This window comes from Tachysurus fulvidraco, chromosome 17 (genome assembly GCF_022655615.1).
Source record: "Tachysurus fulvidraco isolate hzauxx_2018 chromosome 17, HZAU_PFXX_2.0, whole genome shotgun sequence".
Classification (NCBI taxonomy): Eukaryota; Metazoa; Chordata; class Actinopteri; order Siluriformes; family Bagridae; genus Tachysurus; species Tachysurus fulvidraco.
Window position 1 is genome coordinate 15054176 of NC_062534.1, and position 18733 is coordinate 15072908.

Here is an 18733-nt window from a genome sequence, read left to right on the forward strand (position 1 = left end):
AATAATAATAATAATAATAATAATAATAATAATACCACTAATAATAATAATAATAATAATAATAATAATAATAATAATAATAATAATAATAATAATAATGTGTAGAGCTGGAGTGCAGTGTAAATTACGTTGGGGAAAACCTGCTAAAAAGTGTTTGTAATGAAACTATTTATTGTTTTGTACCAAAGGCTAAAAACAAGAGCTTCAGCTTTGGGGGAAATATAATCAGACTGTGCGACTCGGTCTTTAAAATCTTAAACGTTATTAATCTTTAACAACCACTGAATGTAGCATATAAATCAGTTTACGTCACAAAGCACTGGTCGTTAAGGAGACGGTTGTACTCAGGGTTCAGTTACTAAACTCCAGAGTAAATGCATCTGATAAAGTGCATTCACGTTCGTCTGCGTGGTCAATGTCTCTGTTACTTTGTTAACATTAAGGAACAGAAAGAATGATGGATTACTCCGACCAGACTCCTCACAAGACCGATAAACTGCAGAAAATCAGAACAGACAAAGTGTTCAACGCTGTTCTCAGTGTTTATGAGAACCATGCAGCGTTCAAATCCGCCGGGAATTCAGGTAGCCTTGAGCACAACATTAGTTTCCTGATTGGTTCTATTCCAAGCGCATTAAAATTTACAATGATTAATTTGGTTAATTATTACGTGCTGAAAGAGCTGACATGGTAATTATTCCGTGTAAAACAACGTGAATTTAATCATTTGTAATACAATTACAGTTCTTCTTTAATATAATTAAAGTCACTGAATAAATGAAAAATATCTGTGTGATGGGTACATGATGGGTACGTGATGAGAACGTGATGGGTACATAAGTACGTGATGAGTACATGGGGAGTACGTGATGAGATGGGTACATGATGACTATGTGATGGGTACGTGATGAGTACGTGATGGGTACATAAGTACGTGATGAGTACATGATGGGTACATAAGTACGTGATGAGTACATGAGTATGTGATGAGATGGGTACATGATGAGTATGTGATGGGTAAGTGATGAGTACATGATGGGTTGAGCTGGTTACATGATGAGCTGGATACGTGATGAGTATGTGATGGGTATTTGATGAGTAGTTGATGGGTACATGATGAGTAAGTGATGAGCATGTAATGGGCATGTAATGGGCACGTGATGAGTACATGATGGGTAGGTGATGAGTATGTGATGAGACGGGGATGCGAAAGGTACATTTTGAGTACGTAATGAGATGGGTGTGTGATGAGTACATGATGAGTACGTGATGAGATGGGTACATGATGGGTACATGATGAGTATGTGATGGGTACGTGATGAGTACGTGATGGGTTTAGCTGGGAACGTGATGAGTACGTGGTGAGTACGTGGTGAGTATGTGATGAGTATGCGATGGGTATGTGATGAGTAGATGATGTGTACGTGATGAGTACGTGATGAGTAATTGATGGGTACGTGATGACTCAGAAAAACACTACAGATGGATAAATACATCTTATTGAAACAAATTCACATTCACAAATTCAGCAGAAGAAAAAACAGTAAATATAGTAACAAGTATATTTACTTGGTTACAAATATAGTATGTGTTTGTACATTAGTATTGTACATTTATTTACAATTTAGATATTAATGTTAGCTTAACATGCTACAGTCCCTCAGGAATGCTCAGGAAGATGCTTTTGTTTTTTTTAAGAAGGGATTACTTTTAATACTGGAATATTTATTGTTTATTTCTTTATTTTGACTGTTTCTCTAATCTATGGTGGAAATGTCTAACATGAATTGGTTTTACAGCAGAATGCCTGGTGAAGAAGGCTGAGGCAGGAGACACACAGGCCTGCTTGCTGCTAGGACATCTCTACTATAAGGAGGTAATAATCCAATGTATTCATGATTTTAGACATCCTGGCAGTGAGAGACTGCTTACCTATTGTATTAATTGACTTTTAGAGCATTTTCATTTTTTCAAAGATAATCACAAGCCACCATAATGAAATGACCAGTCTGAGCTCAATATCATGATTTGTGCCAATTTGAGATAAATAATCATGTGCGACAGGGTCACTATACAGAAGCAGGAGCTATATTCCATGGGATTAAAGATAGAGAACCACAAGCTCTCTACCAGCTGGCTGTTATGTACTACGATGGACTTGGTATGACAGCAGACCCTGTGAGTTATGTTTGAATCCAGTAGTAGAAGGTTACGGTAACGGTAACGGTGGAATCATTCCTCGCTACTCTGTTTATTCTTAAAATTCCTATTAATTACTGATGTGATAAATCCCATGATTATATATTCATTTCCTTCCTGCCTTAATGTGTCTCAAACAGAGCAAAGCAGTGGACTATATGAGGAGAGTAGCTGAATGGGACACCGGTAGTGTCAGATATACAGCTTTGTACAACCTGGGCAGAGCCTACATGCAGGGATATGGAGTCCAGGCCTCCAGAGAAGAGGCAGAGAAGTGAGTACAGTCAGAGCAGTGTCTGACAAATAAACAACAAATCAACCATTCCAGAATAAATGTCTAGTTCTGAGCAGCGTTTCTTTGTGCCTGCAGGTACTGGCTTGTTGCAGCAGACAATGGAAACCCAAACGCCAGTGTGGAAGCTCAGTCCTCTCTCGGATTGTTCTATTCCAGTCCTGAAATACAAGATCTCAAAAAGGTAGTGAAGCATTGACTAAAAAATCACACTGTTAAAAAAAAAAAAAATAAGAAGAAAATTGAGCATTTGGTTTAACGTTTTGTACAACACAAATCAATTTACCTTGACCTGGATGACAAAAATCCTAGAAGACAGCAGACGGATTCTGAAAAGTCTCAACGAAAGTGTAATAGAAAGTTCTCTTCTGGTCCAGTATAACAGTCTGGTAAAATGTGTCTATCTTTAGGCATTCTATTGGCATTCTGAGGCCTGTAGTAATGGCAGCCTGGAGTCCCAGGGCGCGCTGGGAATCATGTACCTATATGGATATGGTGTGTCTAAAGATCTGTTGGCAGCTTTTTACTGCCTCACAGATGCAGCGACGAGGGGTAATGTTTATGCCCAGGGTCACCTTGTGGCTTACTACTACCAGCGCAAACTCTACACCAGAGCAGCACTTTTGGCTAAGAGGTACTGCAAAGAAATAAAGGACAATGACATTAAGCAGGTGTATGAATGTATTGAGTTCAATTGAGCAAACAAATTCAGGTTAAACTTGCTGATTGAATGCAAGTAAGATGGGTCATGAAATCTACAAGAAAACACTTGTGATTTCGACTCGGTTTCTTCTAGTAAGAGTTCCACATTTTATTATATTTGAATTAAAGTTAATGGAAATGCTGTTAAAGGAAAATAATCAACCTTGGTGGTGTGATGTTATGACGATCAGCACCATCCATGAACATTAACCATTATGGCTTTTAGTGATCATGTCAGTTTAGCTAAAACAGCTAGATTCACAACAAAAGTTGAAATATAAATGTGAATGAATGGCAATTAATTTTTTTACATAGTGATGTACAGTAACATTCCCATGTAAATACACACACACACTCTGGTGGATGACTGCTTTGTGTGTGCATCTCATTCAGCTCCATTGTTCAGTAGTCGGCCATCTTAAGGGCCGTCTCAATCCCAAAACCCTTCCAGTGCATTGTTCACACAGATGTTCACACCTTAAAAATCCCACAATGCACTGCAAAAACCAGGGAGCATCGATGCTCAGTATATTTCGTTACTGGAAATAGCAATTTTCTAAATACTCTCATTAGTATAGCTCTATTGACTTAAAAAACACAACAAAAAACAATCATACATGACATTACTTTGTTAGCTTATTCAAAATAATTTCTGACATAAAATGTCACCAGAAATTGAGTCATCAATTTCCTAATGTGTAGTGATCCTTACCAGTGCCTGAAGCTGTGTACAATATATACTGATCATGACCTAGTGAGCTAGAGAGCTTACGGAGACACAGGTGCTAGGATTTTTTTTTTTTTAATGAACAGTGAACAATGTGTTTGCATTGCAGGGTGTGCACATATGTAGACATTAGTGCTATAGCCAATTCCACAGGCTGCAACCCTGAGTACATTTGTAAAGGCATAGCTACGGGCTTATTCTACTATGCCCGCTGCCTCCAGCTTGGCCGTGGAGTCACACAGAACACAGAAAATGCACTGCACTATTACAACAAGGTAAGGTACTGAATACACACTCAACAGCCACTTCATTATTTCTGTACACCTGCTCATTCATGCATTTATCCAATCAGCCATTTAAGGCAGCAGCAGCAGGGCGACTAAAATCATGCTGTTTCTAGAATTAACTCATAATGGTGGTACACAATGGTTCTGTAGACAGAAATGCCTTGTTGAAGAGAGACGCTAGACTGCGTTGAGCTGACAAAGTCTGCAGTTATTTAAACCGCCACCCCTTGTAGTGCCACATGACAATTTTTACATTACAAATGTGACTTGAATATTGCATGAATTAGCAGGTGTACATGTGTTCCTATTAGCTAGATGTCTGTTGAATGCATCGTCTGTATGTAGTCTCTGGACACCTAGACAGTTACATGATCCCTGTGCTAATGAGGAATTTTCCCGGTATTGACAATATGGTATCGTGCAAATCATGCATACGCTGCCACCTTTAGTGTGGGTGTAGTTCTTGACCATGATTTCTTTCCAGGCAGCCCTGATGAATCCAGAAGTGTTTAAGGACCTCCAGATGGCCCTCACATATGGCAGGATGTAATATATATGAGCACTGCTGCCATAGCAAATGCCCCTGTAAAGCCACCATTCTGGATCAATCACCATGGATTCAACTTTTGTCTGTTAGAAAAATGGAAGGCTTAATTTTCTTATTAGCAGCATTCTGACTTCATCATGTACTTGCTTTAATCATATCAGGGTTTTTTCTTTAGGATTCTCTATTGTTTTTCCTGAAAATAAAAATTTCAGAAAATGTCTTACTATTATGATACCTGAAGAAATAATAATAATAATAATAATAAAAAAAAAATCATATGAATGATTGTTTTCCTTCCTTATTCGCTCCCTTTAGATCTAAACCCTATAACACAAACAGCGATCCATCACAGGGGAGCATTTACACAACCATTCATAACCTAAATGCATTTACCTGAGCTGATATTTTGGGAAGGTCAGAGAAAAACAGAAGCCATGCGGCCTTCTGAAACTCAGATACTGAATGCGGTCAAAATAACAACCCTGGCACTGCAAGGCCTACCTGCTGCATGACCATCGCTCCCAAATCTATTAATCCATGATAATAATTGTCACGACTATTCTTTTGTGATTTATTGCTTATAAATGCTTTAATCTAGTTTTGGTAAAAATAAAAACTATAATAATAATAATCACAAATGAAACTAGCACAATAACCTTACATGACACATTGCACAATTAAAAGCCATCATAATGAACACAACATGTACTGTAATGTAGGTAGAGGTTCAAGAGGTCCAGGTTTACTTTTTCTCATTTTAAGTATGTACAACACTGCAATCCACAACTATTCACATTTTAGGACCTTGCGGTGTAACAAGATGTCACAGACGATAAAAAAGGGACAGAAAGAAAATTAAACTTGGTTGGTAGGCATTAGATCTGAGTATGGAGAGGATGAAAAAAAAAAAAAAAAGACAATGTCAGTCAAGTCTTTCTCATAGTGATTCTTAAATAAATCTTCCTTCCAGCATGTTCAAGTAAAATAAGTGGATTTAGGGTGAAGCTTTCTTTCAACGGGCGACTGTTTGCGAGATTAGACATGTTCCATCTCTTCGCTCAGCTCAGGACAGAGTTCTTTGAGGAACATCTCCAGCAGGATCTGTGAATGAGAGGGGGGGAAAAAGGAAAAACCTTCACTGATATTTATGAAAACAGCCTCAGTATACATTATAGAATAATACTCCTACATTGCCACTAGATGACACTCCTCGTCAAAATTTTACAACTGCAGTACACAAAAAAGTCTAGATTTGAAAAAGGATTCTTCTCATTACTTAAATTTGCGACTTCTTAAATCCTTCTTCACTTCGGTTCTAAGCTTTACCCTTTGAGGAAGCATATTGTATTCGTACCTGTTTCTAATACACTTCTATTAATAATACTCTTGTATTTGTGCTTTTTCATAATGTATTATTAAATGGTTTGGAGAGGTGGAGAATATATAACAGTCTAAACATTTACATTCTTAAAAAAAAATAATAAAAGTAATATAATAATAATAATAATAATAATAATAATAATAATAATAATAATAATAATAATAATAATAATAATAATATAAAAATAAAAGCCTCTCATCTTAAGATGCATGGAAGAACTCTTACAAGTCACAGACTTTGACCACTAGGTTACGGGCTGTACAGGGTGAAGTTTACAATACAATTCATTCTAAAACAAATTCAGACTGTCCTCTCATGAGCTGCTTATAAAAAATTGCTTATAGCCGATTCTTTAATCCAATGAAGCGATGGGGAAAAAACAGACACTGGTTTCTAAGTTACACTAAATGAATAAAGATATGGCTAGAATGACCATTCTGTAAAGTGAAAGCACCCTAAACAAGAGAAGAAGCAGTCAGGACGCAGGTGCAGATGAAATACAACACTACAGGTTAGGCTGGAGCGACTGCATACAAATGATATACACTTACATAAAGAAGATGCTTGTTGGCACTGGATTCCTGAAGTGCATTGAAGATCTTAATGATCCCATAACGAGCGTTCTGCTGCCCCACAAGATTCTGTAGTGCATCTAATGGGGGGAAAAAGTTAAAGCGTTTCACATTTACTCCTGATTTGCTCGGCTAAGATAACGATCAGACTGAAGTGTGAATGTTGGATTCACAGTTCTGGAGCAAGAGTTCTAATGGTACTGTTTAAATACATTTACAGAATGGAATTGTGTCTGAGTTGCAAAGTGCTCGTCGGGTTCCAGTGAAATCAAGGACAGTGTGGCAAGAGCTCTAACGGTGAACGATATTAATCTCTGTGCTGAGGCTCAGATTTTATATGTTGTGTATAATTGACATCAAACAATACTATATAAGCTTTGGTCAAGCATTTTCTGCCTCCACAAAACAACATCTAATTATATTATTGTAATCACCAGCACTTTGACTCCTTTTCGATTTCCACTTTTCAGCACATTCATTTCAAGTATTAGTAGTTATGTGAAAAATATAAAAGATACACTGATCTTATCTTGTGAACCAAAGAGAATCTTCTCATCTGGCTGTTGTTCGGTTAGATGTTGAACTGCAAAGTGCTCTAAAGTGTGTCTGGTTCAGTGTAATGGATATCTGTGGGTAATTACAGCACGCCTCTGCTCAGTGAAGAAGCCTTCAAGTGGAACTGTGTTTATACTGGACCTCAACTGAATATCATTAAAACTGGTGCCTCACCACACAGGTTCATCAAAAACAGACAGTCACTTAAAACATAGTGATGGATATTTCCTTTAGGAACAGGGAAGCAAAATTAAGTTAAGAACCTGCAGGTTTTAAGAGAAGGCGCGCTTACCAGGGATGTTGTCCAGCAGTTTTTGCTGTGCTCTCGCCTTGGTCTCACGACGCTCTGCATCTGAGCGAGCTTTGTTATGTGGTGCCAGTTTCCCGTTGGGCCAGAAGGAGTCTCGGAAAATATTAATGTAGTAAACGATCATCTGCTCGTTGAAGATCCAGTTCACGGTGTCTCTGATCTGCCTATGAAAGTGCAAAGGGAATTACACATTTGTATTAGTAGGAGGCAGAAAAAAAAAAAACATCTCAGACTGTACACATGGAACATGTGGAACCTTAAGATGGGTGAGCTACAAATAGCAGGAAACCACATTGGGTTCCACTTCCTCTTCAATGTCACACAAGACACTGAATCTGAGTGTTGTTTCAATCTTTACCTTCTGCCTTACTGACAGATCTAACCAGTCAGACCATTGTAATCTCTAACAACACAGCATTTCTACCCACAGAGCTACAGTGACTGGATGTTTGGTTTTGTTTTCACACCATTCTAAATAAAGAGACTGTTACTGTAGGTGTGAAAATGGCAGATAAGCAGCATTTTTTTTTAAATACTGGAGCCAGTCTGTCTGGCAATCATGCCACATCCAACATCACTAGATCACATTATTTCTTCATGCTGATTTTTGACATTTACATAAACCTAAGGGTCTAGAGCTGTAGTTATGCAACAATGCTGTGCAATTAATTACACTACATGACTGGCTGATAATTTCATGAAGGAGCATCAAGTGTACAATTGCTCTTGTTAAACTTACCATTAAGTACATTTTGTCAGGATACATGACTGATAAATTCTAAGAATCTAACATAAAATGATGAGTGCTGAGCTTCATTTCTTTATGTGATAAATACAAGCCAGTTTTCTAGCTGTTAACTAGTCAGCTACCATTAGGCAGCATTTATTTTATTATTCGTTTTCTCCACATAGTTCTTGGCAGAGTTATGTGGAGTGTAGCTATATTTTATATATTTTGCTGTTTTAGTAGTAGCTTCTTAGTGGTGAGCTAAGCAGTGTGTTGTGCAGTATTATTTACACAAGCTTCACATGAAGAGATAATGGCTCTCATTCAGAAGACTGAAAACAGTGGATGAAATGGAAGATTGTCCAACACGTCCCAACCCTCCACTCAGCCTGCAGACTCTCTGTACACACAGCTTCACCAGTGTGCGTTTATCTTATTCGACATGACCACACCATGCATGATGTCAGTACTATTATCCTGTCATTCATGGTACTCTTGTTGGGCAATGTCAGAGCAGAACACAGCAGGAGAGCTCTTTACTTCTGTCTATTTCCTGGAGATTTGATTAGCTGTCAGGCGCGGTCAACTACCAGACAGACAATAAGGCAGCCTGCTTACTTGTTTATCGTCCTTCCAAAAGTGACTTGAACTAGTGCAATTAGTGTCTTCCGAACCCACTTGAACACTGTAGAGGAAAAGGACACATTCATTTTCTTATTAAAATGCAATTGAATGCTTTCTAATAATTAAATTTTACATTTAATACACACAACATATCAGTATTAGATAGGTGAGATTTCGCTTACTGCCCCTGAGTTCAAACACCTCTCCGATGAGCATAAAAAAGGGCTCAGCAAGGACATCTTTCTTCCCGTCCACCTCATCGCCGTAATCGGAAAGATCGCTGTCATCCTCTGCCTCATCCTGTGAGGGAAAGAGAGAGAGATTTTAATTAGAGGTGATGAATTAGAGTGAGGATACAGATGGAATTACACAATTATTTTCCTTAATGGTTTTATATTGTATTTTCCTGATAAGGGGGACTGATGCTTAGAAAATCATGTCTATAACTATTGTTATTAGTTGTTTTAGAGTGCCTTCCTCTGTGCCTTCTACTGACAGTCTTTACCAAGAGCACTCACTAGTCATGAATCTTCATAGTTAAGAAAAGGAAGAGCTTCCTTTACCAAATTAGCTAATCGGATGAATCAAACAGCTTATTTTGTCAGTACAAGCAGTTTTTATATTAAAAAGTGTTTCATTATTGATTAAAAACCTTTTAAGAACGTTGGGTGCATGTACTGTCATCTTTTTTGGTGTAAAGGCTTTCTCTACATTGTCTCTGGAGGTTTATTTAGCTTGAAATGGAGCATAGAGCTATTTCTATTGTAACTGCTTTCTACCACTCCTGTCACTTCATATGCCCTTCAGAAAGTGCATGTGTGTGTTTGTGTGTGTTCATGTGACCTCTTGATGGGAGAAAAGGTCTCCTGGCAGTCTCTCCAAAAATGAGGCAAGAGAGAAAGTGGATTTTTTCTGGATGTCGATGACCTTAAGGTGCTCTGGTGATGGGCTGAGGAATGCGTACAGAGCTTCACTCTGGCACATCCGCTCATCTGTCAGCATTTTCTACACAACACATACGATCAATCAATCAACCTATCATACATGATATCTAAAGGATATACATTATACATTTAGGGTTTATTCTGTTTGCCAAGTCTAAATTAGAGTGATCCTTTTGATTCTGTTATTTGGTTTCACACTGAAAACAACTAAAAAAAAGAAAAGGGAAAAAAATGTGCAAAGAACAAAAAAAAATCACAGTTGAGTGGGAGACATAGTTTGTGCTAAATAAAATGATTATAAATGACTAGTTTACATTCTCTGTGCGTTATCTAGCATTCAATGTTTATTTTTTTTTGCTTTTCAGTCAACACTGCCAGAAATGCAGCACCACAGCTCTGTCCTTTGGCTCAGTTGGAACCTTTAGCAGCTTACTTCAAAAACAATTTTGAAAATAATACAAGAAATGATTGGCTCATTTCCAGCAGATGGTTTAACTCGGAGTCAAATCACTTTCCAACTGCAATCAAACCATGCTGGAGTTAACGTAGAGCTGGACTGAGACTAGCTCACTGAGACGGTGTGACTGCTGTGTTCACACCTGCATAAACAAACTACTCCAAGGGGAAAATGTTTTGTTTTAAATGCCATCTTTTTAAAAGACTAGACACTACTTATGTTATAGCATTAGCAACCTCTTAAGAGGTTTTGGGAAAACAGCACCACAGCAAATCATAGGCTGGTTACTGACTATGTATCCAACTGGCAGGCTAATTAATCACAACACTTAGAACATCTGGCTAAAGCAGTGATTCACCCTTAATATGTCATAGAAAGTACTTAAATGAATCAATAACAATATGTTTAAAACTATGAGACAGACAGATAGAAGAGACGCATGTTGTGTATCAGATAAACTTGTATCCTAAAAGTAAAACACAACAGTGATGTGAAAGTTTTGATTTCTGCACTTTGCGCGTCTACTTTGTTTTGCCGGGTCATTAGAACACATTCGATCAGACTACACTAGTCTCAACCCCGCTTCAGCAGACAGACACAAACAAGCTACCTAGAGAACCGATATTGCTTGTGTTCTGCGGCTACACTGAAAAGATGAATAGCCTTGGAAAATGCAGTCGGTGTCACATGGTAATATAACACTCACCTGCAAGAATGTGTTCAGTTGGTTTTTGGATTTCTCCAGGAATTTTTGGTCAATTGACTTGAATGGCAGTTTACTGAGGGAGGGCAGCTGGACCTTCTTCAGTGAGGGAAAACACTGAGAGAAACAGAAAGAGGTGCAGGTGCCCTGTGGTGTTAAGAGTTTTGTCATGTGTAATTTGTATCACATCCCAAAACATGCAACAGCTCGATGACTCATCTTGTTGCCATAGCAACTCCGCCAGGGACATGGCAGAGTCATTGCCGACTCAGATGTCTGCACTGAAGTGAGGATTAAATGCTCTTTGGAAGAAACAACCATATGTCAAGTAATAAAAATGTCCCCAGGTGAGGACAGGTACCTCAGTCAGCTTCCTGTGCAGTGCCTGAAACTCGCTCAGCTTTCTTGTGACGCACCAGTTGCTGTTCTCTGTGCTCTCTCCTTCCAACAGACTCACTGCTACCAGATAAAAAGCCATTTGCTCGCCGTTCTCCTCATAAGCCTGGCAGTGTGCACAGACACAAAATATATACATTTGAACTGTCCAACGGCTGTTCATTCTGAAAGGACATCCTAGCTGTGATAAGGTTGAACCAGGTTGCATTGGTTACAATCAGACTCACATCTAGATTCTATTGTTAAATGTTTCAAAATAAACCAATGATCACTGAACTTCTGACAGGAAATTACAGTAAGCTAGAGAAAGCTGCCAGTAGACCAAGACTCCTAATCAGATCAATAGAACAACAGGAAATGAATTATTTTTGGAGTGCTGGATGCTGACCTGATTCTCAATGATGACACAATCACTCTTGAAAGTTATCAGATGTGTTGAAGAGCATAACTTAATTACCACTATTTCTATCCTGATGCAAGTGGTCTCTTTCAAAGTCCCTGAGCCCCAATCTACAGGACACAATGGCCACTGAAAGGCTTCACAGTTAGCAGCTCTCAACCCAATTCAATGTCTGTGGGAAATTTTGGAAGGGCATATTAGACAGCAGTTGACCATCATGATCAAAACACAAATTACGTGAATTTCTTTTTGTCAGAAAAGTGTTTATCCATCCAGTGCAACTCATTTATTTAAATATCTTGTTGATACTCTAGAATACTAGCAATGCAGCTCAACTGGCATCATCTAACAGAAAGTTAGATGTTCCTGTATTTGTTTGTTTGTTTGTTTCTGTGGTGTGCTGTTGGGTGTTTTAGTGGCAAAAGACTTCTGCTTGTTTATAGCATGGGTACTGTACATATAAAAACTCCTCTGCTCTGCTTTAAAAAAAATAAAAAAAACAGTTCAGAGTTTATTTCTTTTTTTACAACCACTCAGCCACCTGACAGGTGGTCTTCTCACTGCAGCCTAACCGCAACTGTTTTTCTATTCTATATATAATTTCCTCTGCTGCATATCAGAGCTAAAAAATGCAAGCTATAAACAAAGGCACAGTGTAACAGATGTGAAGCTCAGTTGTTCTGCAGTCCTGGTGTTATGTTTCTCTGCTATCAATAATTAATATCCTGATTGCATAAGTGTAGAAACTCCATAAGTAATATTTAGTTGAATCACATTTTGCCTGTAATAAAGCATTCAGTTTTTTTGGGACTCTGCACAATTTACAACACAAATTACAACATATTCTATGTTATAGTTGGCTCCTCTGTTTGTATACATCTTAGTCTTTTGTATTCTGCCACAAACTGTTAACTACATGTAAAAGTTACATGCAGTGACTCACCATTTCTAATAACAGTTTTCCCTGCACCCTTTATTAAATCCAACTGCACCTAGAACAGTCACTTGCATTCTGTCTTTTTGCCAATTCAATGTTATAATCTAAATCGTGAGTCAAGCACATTCACAATGCATTACAGGGGATTGGATTCAAACTCAAAGTACATGAAGGCTGCTTTTATCCCCTTTCACTCTATGACTGGTTTAAAACCTCTAGTAGACACCACTGTGCTTCTATAACTATTACAGAAGACTGAAGGGAACAGTGATGTTTGAAATGTTTGTGATATTTTTGCATATTTACTCCTTAAAAAAGGAAGAGTTTAGAGTTTAATACAAATCTATTTATGCCTTTCTCGGTAGCAGTTTAATTTTGGAGGGAAAAAAATAATCTGTTGTTCCAAAAGCATCATAGCAAAAGCACCCAGAAGGCTGACCTCAGCTGTGTTAATTATAGCTCTCCATGTGCCCAGATTCTCACACCACCAGTCTGTGCGTGAGATATGCAGCTGCAGGTCACTGTGCTCCTTCTCCATCACCCCAATCTCCTCTTTCAGGAGCGACACAATCTGCATACACAAATACATACAGTATTCAAACACAACGATGCTGGCAATCCCAACACAGCAGCAAGTGAAGAGTCTGTTTGTTTTATGGCTATAAATAAATTGAAGCACAATATTCATGCAGAAAAATATCCTTGCTTGTGTGTGCTCCAGAAAAGGACTTGGACAGAAAGCACATATCTGAGCAAAAGAGTGGTTTTATTGAAGATAAACACGTACACTGACCTTGGGGTTAACAGGCACATATGGAACAACTGAAGGCATTGTTAATAAATCAGGCTATAGTGAGGCCAAGCCATCATTGTTTAGGGCCAGAGGAACAAACAGATATATTTCCACAGTAAGAGCAAAGGACATCTATAGCCTGCTTGCTAATTTTAGAACTACAATCAATCAGGGGCTTAGTTGTGTTGTTTGCATATGTAATGGATCGTCTGTCCCTATAATAACCCTATTTAAATAAAATATTCACCTTTTTGTCAGGTCTGGGTGCATTCTGTATAGAGCCCAGTGCTTGGCGTTTATACTCCAGTCTTTCGTAGAGTTGCTGGAGTTTGTTAGCAGCATAGCTGGCCTGCTCATTTATACCTTTACTGCCCTCGTCTAGAGTCACCTCTGCCCCCTCCATGGTCTGACACTGCACACACACACACACACACACACACACACACACACACACACACACACACACACACACACACACACACACACACACACACACGAGCAGAATGCTGAATCAGCTGCAAAAAGCATAAATATAGCTAGGACAAGAGATGACAAACATGTAGTCATGATTTTAAAAAAAAAAAGTGCAGTGATAACATTACTAAAGTTCACAGGTCACTGCCTTTTTATTTAGCAACAGTGAAGCTTGAATGACTATAGGATAATGCAGTTCTTTTTATTCTGTGGGAAAAGAGCCAAAATTGCATGTATGAATTAGTTTTCATTTTATAGGTACCTATAAATAACTATTTTATTTAATCCGAGCCAAGCTCTGCAGAACGCGAGTTGCATAAGAACATGGTCTAGCTGAGTGACTAGAAACTGGTCCGTGTGCTTTGCTGAAAGCAAAATTGGTGAAAATCTGTTTGTCACTGTGATGCTTGTCTTTGACATTAGCATTTTAGCCTCCTGACTTATAATAGGATATTAAAAGATTGACTGTTACTTCTAAATTGTTTAGCAATGTGTTTAGCTAATATCAAATGTTTAACTGTCAGTCATTATGCCCTTTTCTTCAAACAGCCCTTCTTATCTAGGTATTATGATGCAGGGACTTACGCCATCATCTTTTTCCTCACTGCTGGATTGTGAGCTGCTCCTTTGCTCCTCCCTCTTGATAAGACGCTCATACAGGTCGCTCACAAGGAATGAGGGGTAATATCGTTCCTTCATTGTCTCATAGACGTCGCTCTGGATCTTGTGAAACACATCCGTGCCTTTGTTCCCTACCAGAGTCTGCTGGATCTCTTTATACAGAGCTTTCTCCACTGGGATCTCCCGACTCTCTACAAAGAAATTCTGGTAGATTTCACCAACCAGCTGTGGCACCTCACTCTGTACGGCAAAGAATTTAAAGAAAAAAGAAAAAAAAAGGATGTAAAAATCTGATTCGACTTTCAATACATGGTGTTAATAAATATAAATATAAAAAACTTAATACATCGAATAGGTAACAATCTGGATGCCACACTTTAAATCAATTTATTATGTAGTGGCTAAATAAATGTTTTTTTAAACAAGTAATTCAATTGATATATTCAGCTTGTAGACCAAAAATAAATTACACGGCCATATGGCTTTAATTAAAACTAACAATATGCCATCAGCATGGAACACACTGTAGGAATATTAAAGAGCAATGGAACTTGCAGGTTGGGTCAACGGCAACAATCCGCAGTTCCTAATAAATCTACATTTTTCCCTTCATCAAGAAAACGGCTTGATAAACAAATGCATATGGATTCCCAGTGTTATTGCAGAGGTTTCTGTGCAACATTTAAAATATAATAATAATTATTACAATAATAATTACACACTTTCATTTCACTTTGATTAGCTATACAACAAAGTAAATGACAGTGTAAATGGTCAGTCGTCAATCACATGACATGGACTGATGCTTTTGGCTCACAAAACTGAATGAATTCATGACTCAAATAATGAGTCTTCTGTCAAAAAATTAAGCAATTGCAGAAATGATATTTCACCTTTGTTTTACATCTTTGTTTTGACTTAATAAAATCCACGTCAAATCTAAACTGGCAATATGAGGCAATTAAAACAGTACTTTGAAGAAAATAAATACAATAAACAGCATGAGAATTCTATCAAGGCCCAAAGGGTATCAAGTGTGTCATGGGTATGAATTACTTATTCTTCCATGTAAAACTTTGTGTATAGACTCGCATCATGCTGCCACATTTCCACATGGGGCCACATTTCCACAAAAATACTTGCAATATTTTATTTCCTTCAATAATTTCATTTATAACTATAGCCATCTGTATATTATGTTCATAGTACACACACACATCTGTAAATTACTTCTATATTACCACTTTATTTAACTCATTATTATCTTGTAAAAATCGTATATCCTGCACTTGCTGCTATTGCACTCTGGTTAGACTTAAACTGCATTTCGTTGCCTTGTACTTGTACATGTGTAATGACAATAAAGTTGAATCTAATCTAATCTAATCATTTGCTTGTCTAGGCATTATGTCAAATTACCAAATTGTGATAGGAAGCACTGATTGTAATGCTGGAAACCAGTTCTGTATGTTCACAGCAATACTTCAGCTGCATTTCAGTAAAAAGGAAAACAGAAATCAAAACAGAAGTGCTGTGTTCAACATAAAATAATGCCTCCGGCAGATTTAACAATGCAACCCAGGCCAACTTGTGCTCATCAGATGAACTTGTGCTCATCATATGATATCGTTAACTAACAAAGCACAAGAGAAAGATCTGCATTCAGAAATAAAAGCTAATCAGCTGCTCAGTAGTAAGAGTTCAAACTCCAAGCAAATATTCTCCTTGTTTCAACATTAAGCCTCCAGAAGATACAAATGTTTCTCTCACCTTGTTAGCACTTTTGAGCATCTCCACCAACTCCCAAAAACTGATGAGGGCTCTCTTATCCACACGCTCCATATAAACACGGAAATGCTCCCGGAATACAGCGTTAGACATGATCTCCTCGAACTGAAGAATCTGTGTGAGCAAAGAGGAAATCAGTAAATAAGAGACAAAGGTGCAGTATGTGCACATATTCATATATGTATCTGTTTTCAGATTCAAAACAGAAATTGGTGTGGTCTAGACAAGGTTTTCTCCTTTTAAACTGAATTTTACGACCTACACCTTTAAAACACTGAATAAGGACTCAGAGCTATGGGGGGTTGGGGGGGGGGGGTATATTTCTTTCACAAATTATAGCAACAAGCAGGCATTTGCAGAACATAACTTAGTTTCTAAACTTCCCAACCAAATGCTCTATGAACCTTGCTGGCAACGTCCCTATATAAATACTCTGAGGCATATTTAAATGATCATACATTATATACACTCTATAGCCAAAAGCATGTAAACAAACACCTGACTGTCACTCATATGTCATTTTCATTTTCATTTTCATATGTCCCATTATGCCTATTTAGCCAAACAAGCATGAGTGAGGACACGCACTGATATAATGTGGGAAGGCCTTGCTTCAGATTCATCCCAGATGTGTTCAGTGGGGTTCAACTAAGGGCTCAGGCAACTGGAGTTTTTTCATATCGACCTTGGCAAACTGTCCTCAAGGACTTTGATGGTGAATTGAAACAGATTTGAGCCCCTTAGTGAAAAAGAAATCTTAATAATGCATCATATACTCAACAGAGTGTATATTCTGTGAGATATGAACGCTGTTTGTACGGAAGCATCGTGGTAATATGGCTTTATTTAAGAACTATGAAATACAGAAAGTACAAATCCATGAAACATTAAAACAGTAAGGCTCAAGATAGCAAATAACTTAAGTGAGCAGTCTTTAGTATGCAGTAACACTACTGCTGTGCTATTCCTGATGATGACTGAAGCAGACATCTCTATAGGCTACACTAAAAATATAATGTAACTGTGTGGGCCTAGACTTCTAGTGATTCTAAATTCGATTATAGTCTTATTAGTACGCAAGAAGGCTGCTGTATAGCTAAACGCTCAGGTTTATTGCACTTCCTGGCACATTGGCTGAGAAAGAGTTCATAATTACCCAGAGAGTCTAGAGAATATAAATAACAGAACTCAAATAACAGAGCAGCCAAATGTTAGCTGAATCAGTGAACAAGTCTTCATATCTGGTGAGCCTCGAAGAAAACAATAAATTGTCTGTCTCTGACAGTCCCCAGGTACAATGTGAATGGACAGCTATGAAACTTGGTCCTCAGAGACAAGCAGAGGCAAACCTGTGTGCTTTATAATAAAGTCCCCATATAGACCTGATGAGAACACCATGTAAAACCACATAATGAAGGGCAAGATTATGCTAAAGTAAGTTCCTATCTGAGAAAGGTGGAGAGACAGAGAAGAGAACAAAGGACCAAAGGGATGTGGGTGAAGAGAAACAGCAAGTAAAGACAACAGCATTATTATTGGTGTGTTTTGCTGGTTAAAGCCATTTTTGCAAAAAGAAATCAAGGTAGTAAAAACGTGGCCTTATGATAACTACCTTGTCTTCAATTTTGAATTGGACAGATAGAAGAAGTGTTTTGGAAATGTTCAGCACAATCAACCAACTTGAAAGCAGTTGTGTGATAATTAATTATGAAGCATCGGATCTACAGCAGACTTTTTAAAACACTCCTTAAATTCTGTCATTCAAATTTTGGTTGGAATCCCCAAAATTCTCATTCATGCAACCATGTTTCTTTCTTTTTTTTAATTCTATCTGGTAAGTATTGCACTTAAAATCATACGAAAAAGAAAGTAAACCCATTTAGAACCAGGTGGAGAAAATGTGAGGAAATACACTCCTTCTACACTCCTTCTACTTCCACAACGATCAAAAGAGAAACATCATTGCAAGAAGAAAGCCCGTGCTTATGACCTCAGAAAAGCAAGTGTTGCAGCTCATCACTCTGGATAAGGTTTTAAGTCCATCACCACACAATTTGAAATTCACCCTTCTACAGTGAGAACGATTGGTTACAAATGGAGAGCCTTCTAGACAGTTTCCCAGGAGTGCACATCCAACAAAATCAGACCAAACTTGTACTGTTTTTTTGCTAGGACATCTCAAGATACTCAAGAGCCACATAATGTAGCCTACTGGGTTCTGTAAGCACATTACATGTTTAGGTTCATGATTATAATGTCTGGGTGTCTTGGTAAACATCAAACATGGTTTCGCTAAA

The 18733-nt window shown here is 37.9% G+C and overlaps 2 protein-coding genes across 3 annotated transcripts in view; one reads left to right on the forward strand and one right to left on the reverse strand.

Annotated features, from left to right (window-relative positions):
• Nucleotides 1-98: 98 nt before the first annotated feature.
• Nucleotides 99-5297, forward strand: LOC113635977 (LRP2 binding protein). 2 transcript variants are annotated; one of them, XM_027135794.2, is made up of 8 exons: nt 99-584; nt 1803-1876; nt 2065-2178; nt 2340-2473; nt 2570-2675; nt 2902-3125; nt 4030-4195; nt 4692-5297. In XM_027135794.2, exons 1-8 carry the CDS (start codon nt 455-457, stop codon nt 4755-4757), a joined length of 1014 nt encoding a protein of 337 aa, XP_026991595.2. In that variant the 5' UTR covers nt 99-454; the 3' UTR covers nt 4758-5297. The 2 variants fall into 2 exon arrangements, with proteins under 2 accessions (XP_026991595.2, XP_026991594.2); XM_027135793.2 differs by having other exon boundaries at nt 104-584; nt 1800-1876; nt 4692-5296.
• A 173-nt stretch (nt 5298-5470) lies between these two features.
• The window catches only part of snx25 (sorting nexin 25), a 34840-nt gene continuing 21577 nt past the window's right edge, over nt 5471-18733 (reverse strand). Inside the window, exons 8-19 of the mRNA XM_027135791.2 lie at nt 16419-16550; nt 14613-14888; nt 13801-13965; nt 13200-13331; nt 11389-11529; nt 11031-11144; nt 9767-9928; nt 9106-9223; nt 8918-8984; nt 7555-7736; nt 6687-6787; nt 5471-5855 (exon numbers count right to left, since the gene is read on the reverse strand). Of these exons, the coding sequence (XP_026991592.1) occupies nt 5790-5855; nt 6687-6787; nt 7555-7736; nt 8918-8984; nt 9106-9223; nt 9767-9928; nt 11031-11144; nt 11389-11529; nt 13200-13331; nt 13801-13965; nt 14613-14888; nt 16419-16550 (1656 nt within the window). The 3' untranslated portion in view covers nt 5471-5789. The remainder of the gene's footprint in view (nt 5856-6686; nt 6788-7554; nt 7737-8917; nt 8985-9105; nt 9224-9766; nt 9929-11030; nt 11145-11388; nt 11530-13199; nt 13332-13800; nt 13966-14612; nt 14889-16418; nt 16551-18733) is intronic.

Bases quoted from the DNA above. Each gene is read 5' to 3' on its own strand.
- LOC113635977 (XM_027135793.2), top strand. From the start codon at position 455: ATGATGGATTACTCCGACCAGACTCCTCACAAGACCGATAAACTGCAG. The intron at 585-1,799 runs GTAGCCTTGAGC...TTGGTTTTACAG, and splicing joins CAAATCCGCCGGGAATTCAG to CAGAATGCCTGGTGAAGAAG. The intron at 4,196-4,691 runs GTAAGGTACTGA...ATTTCTTTCCAG, and splicing joins CACTGCACTATTACAACAAG to GCAGCCCTGATGAATCCAGA.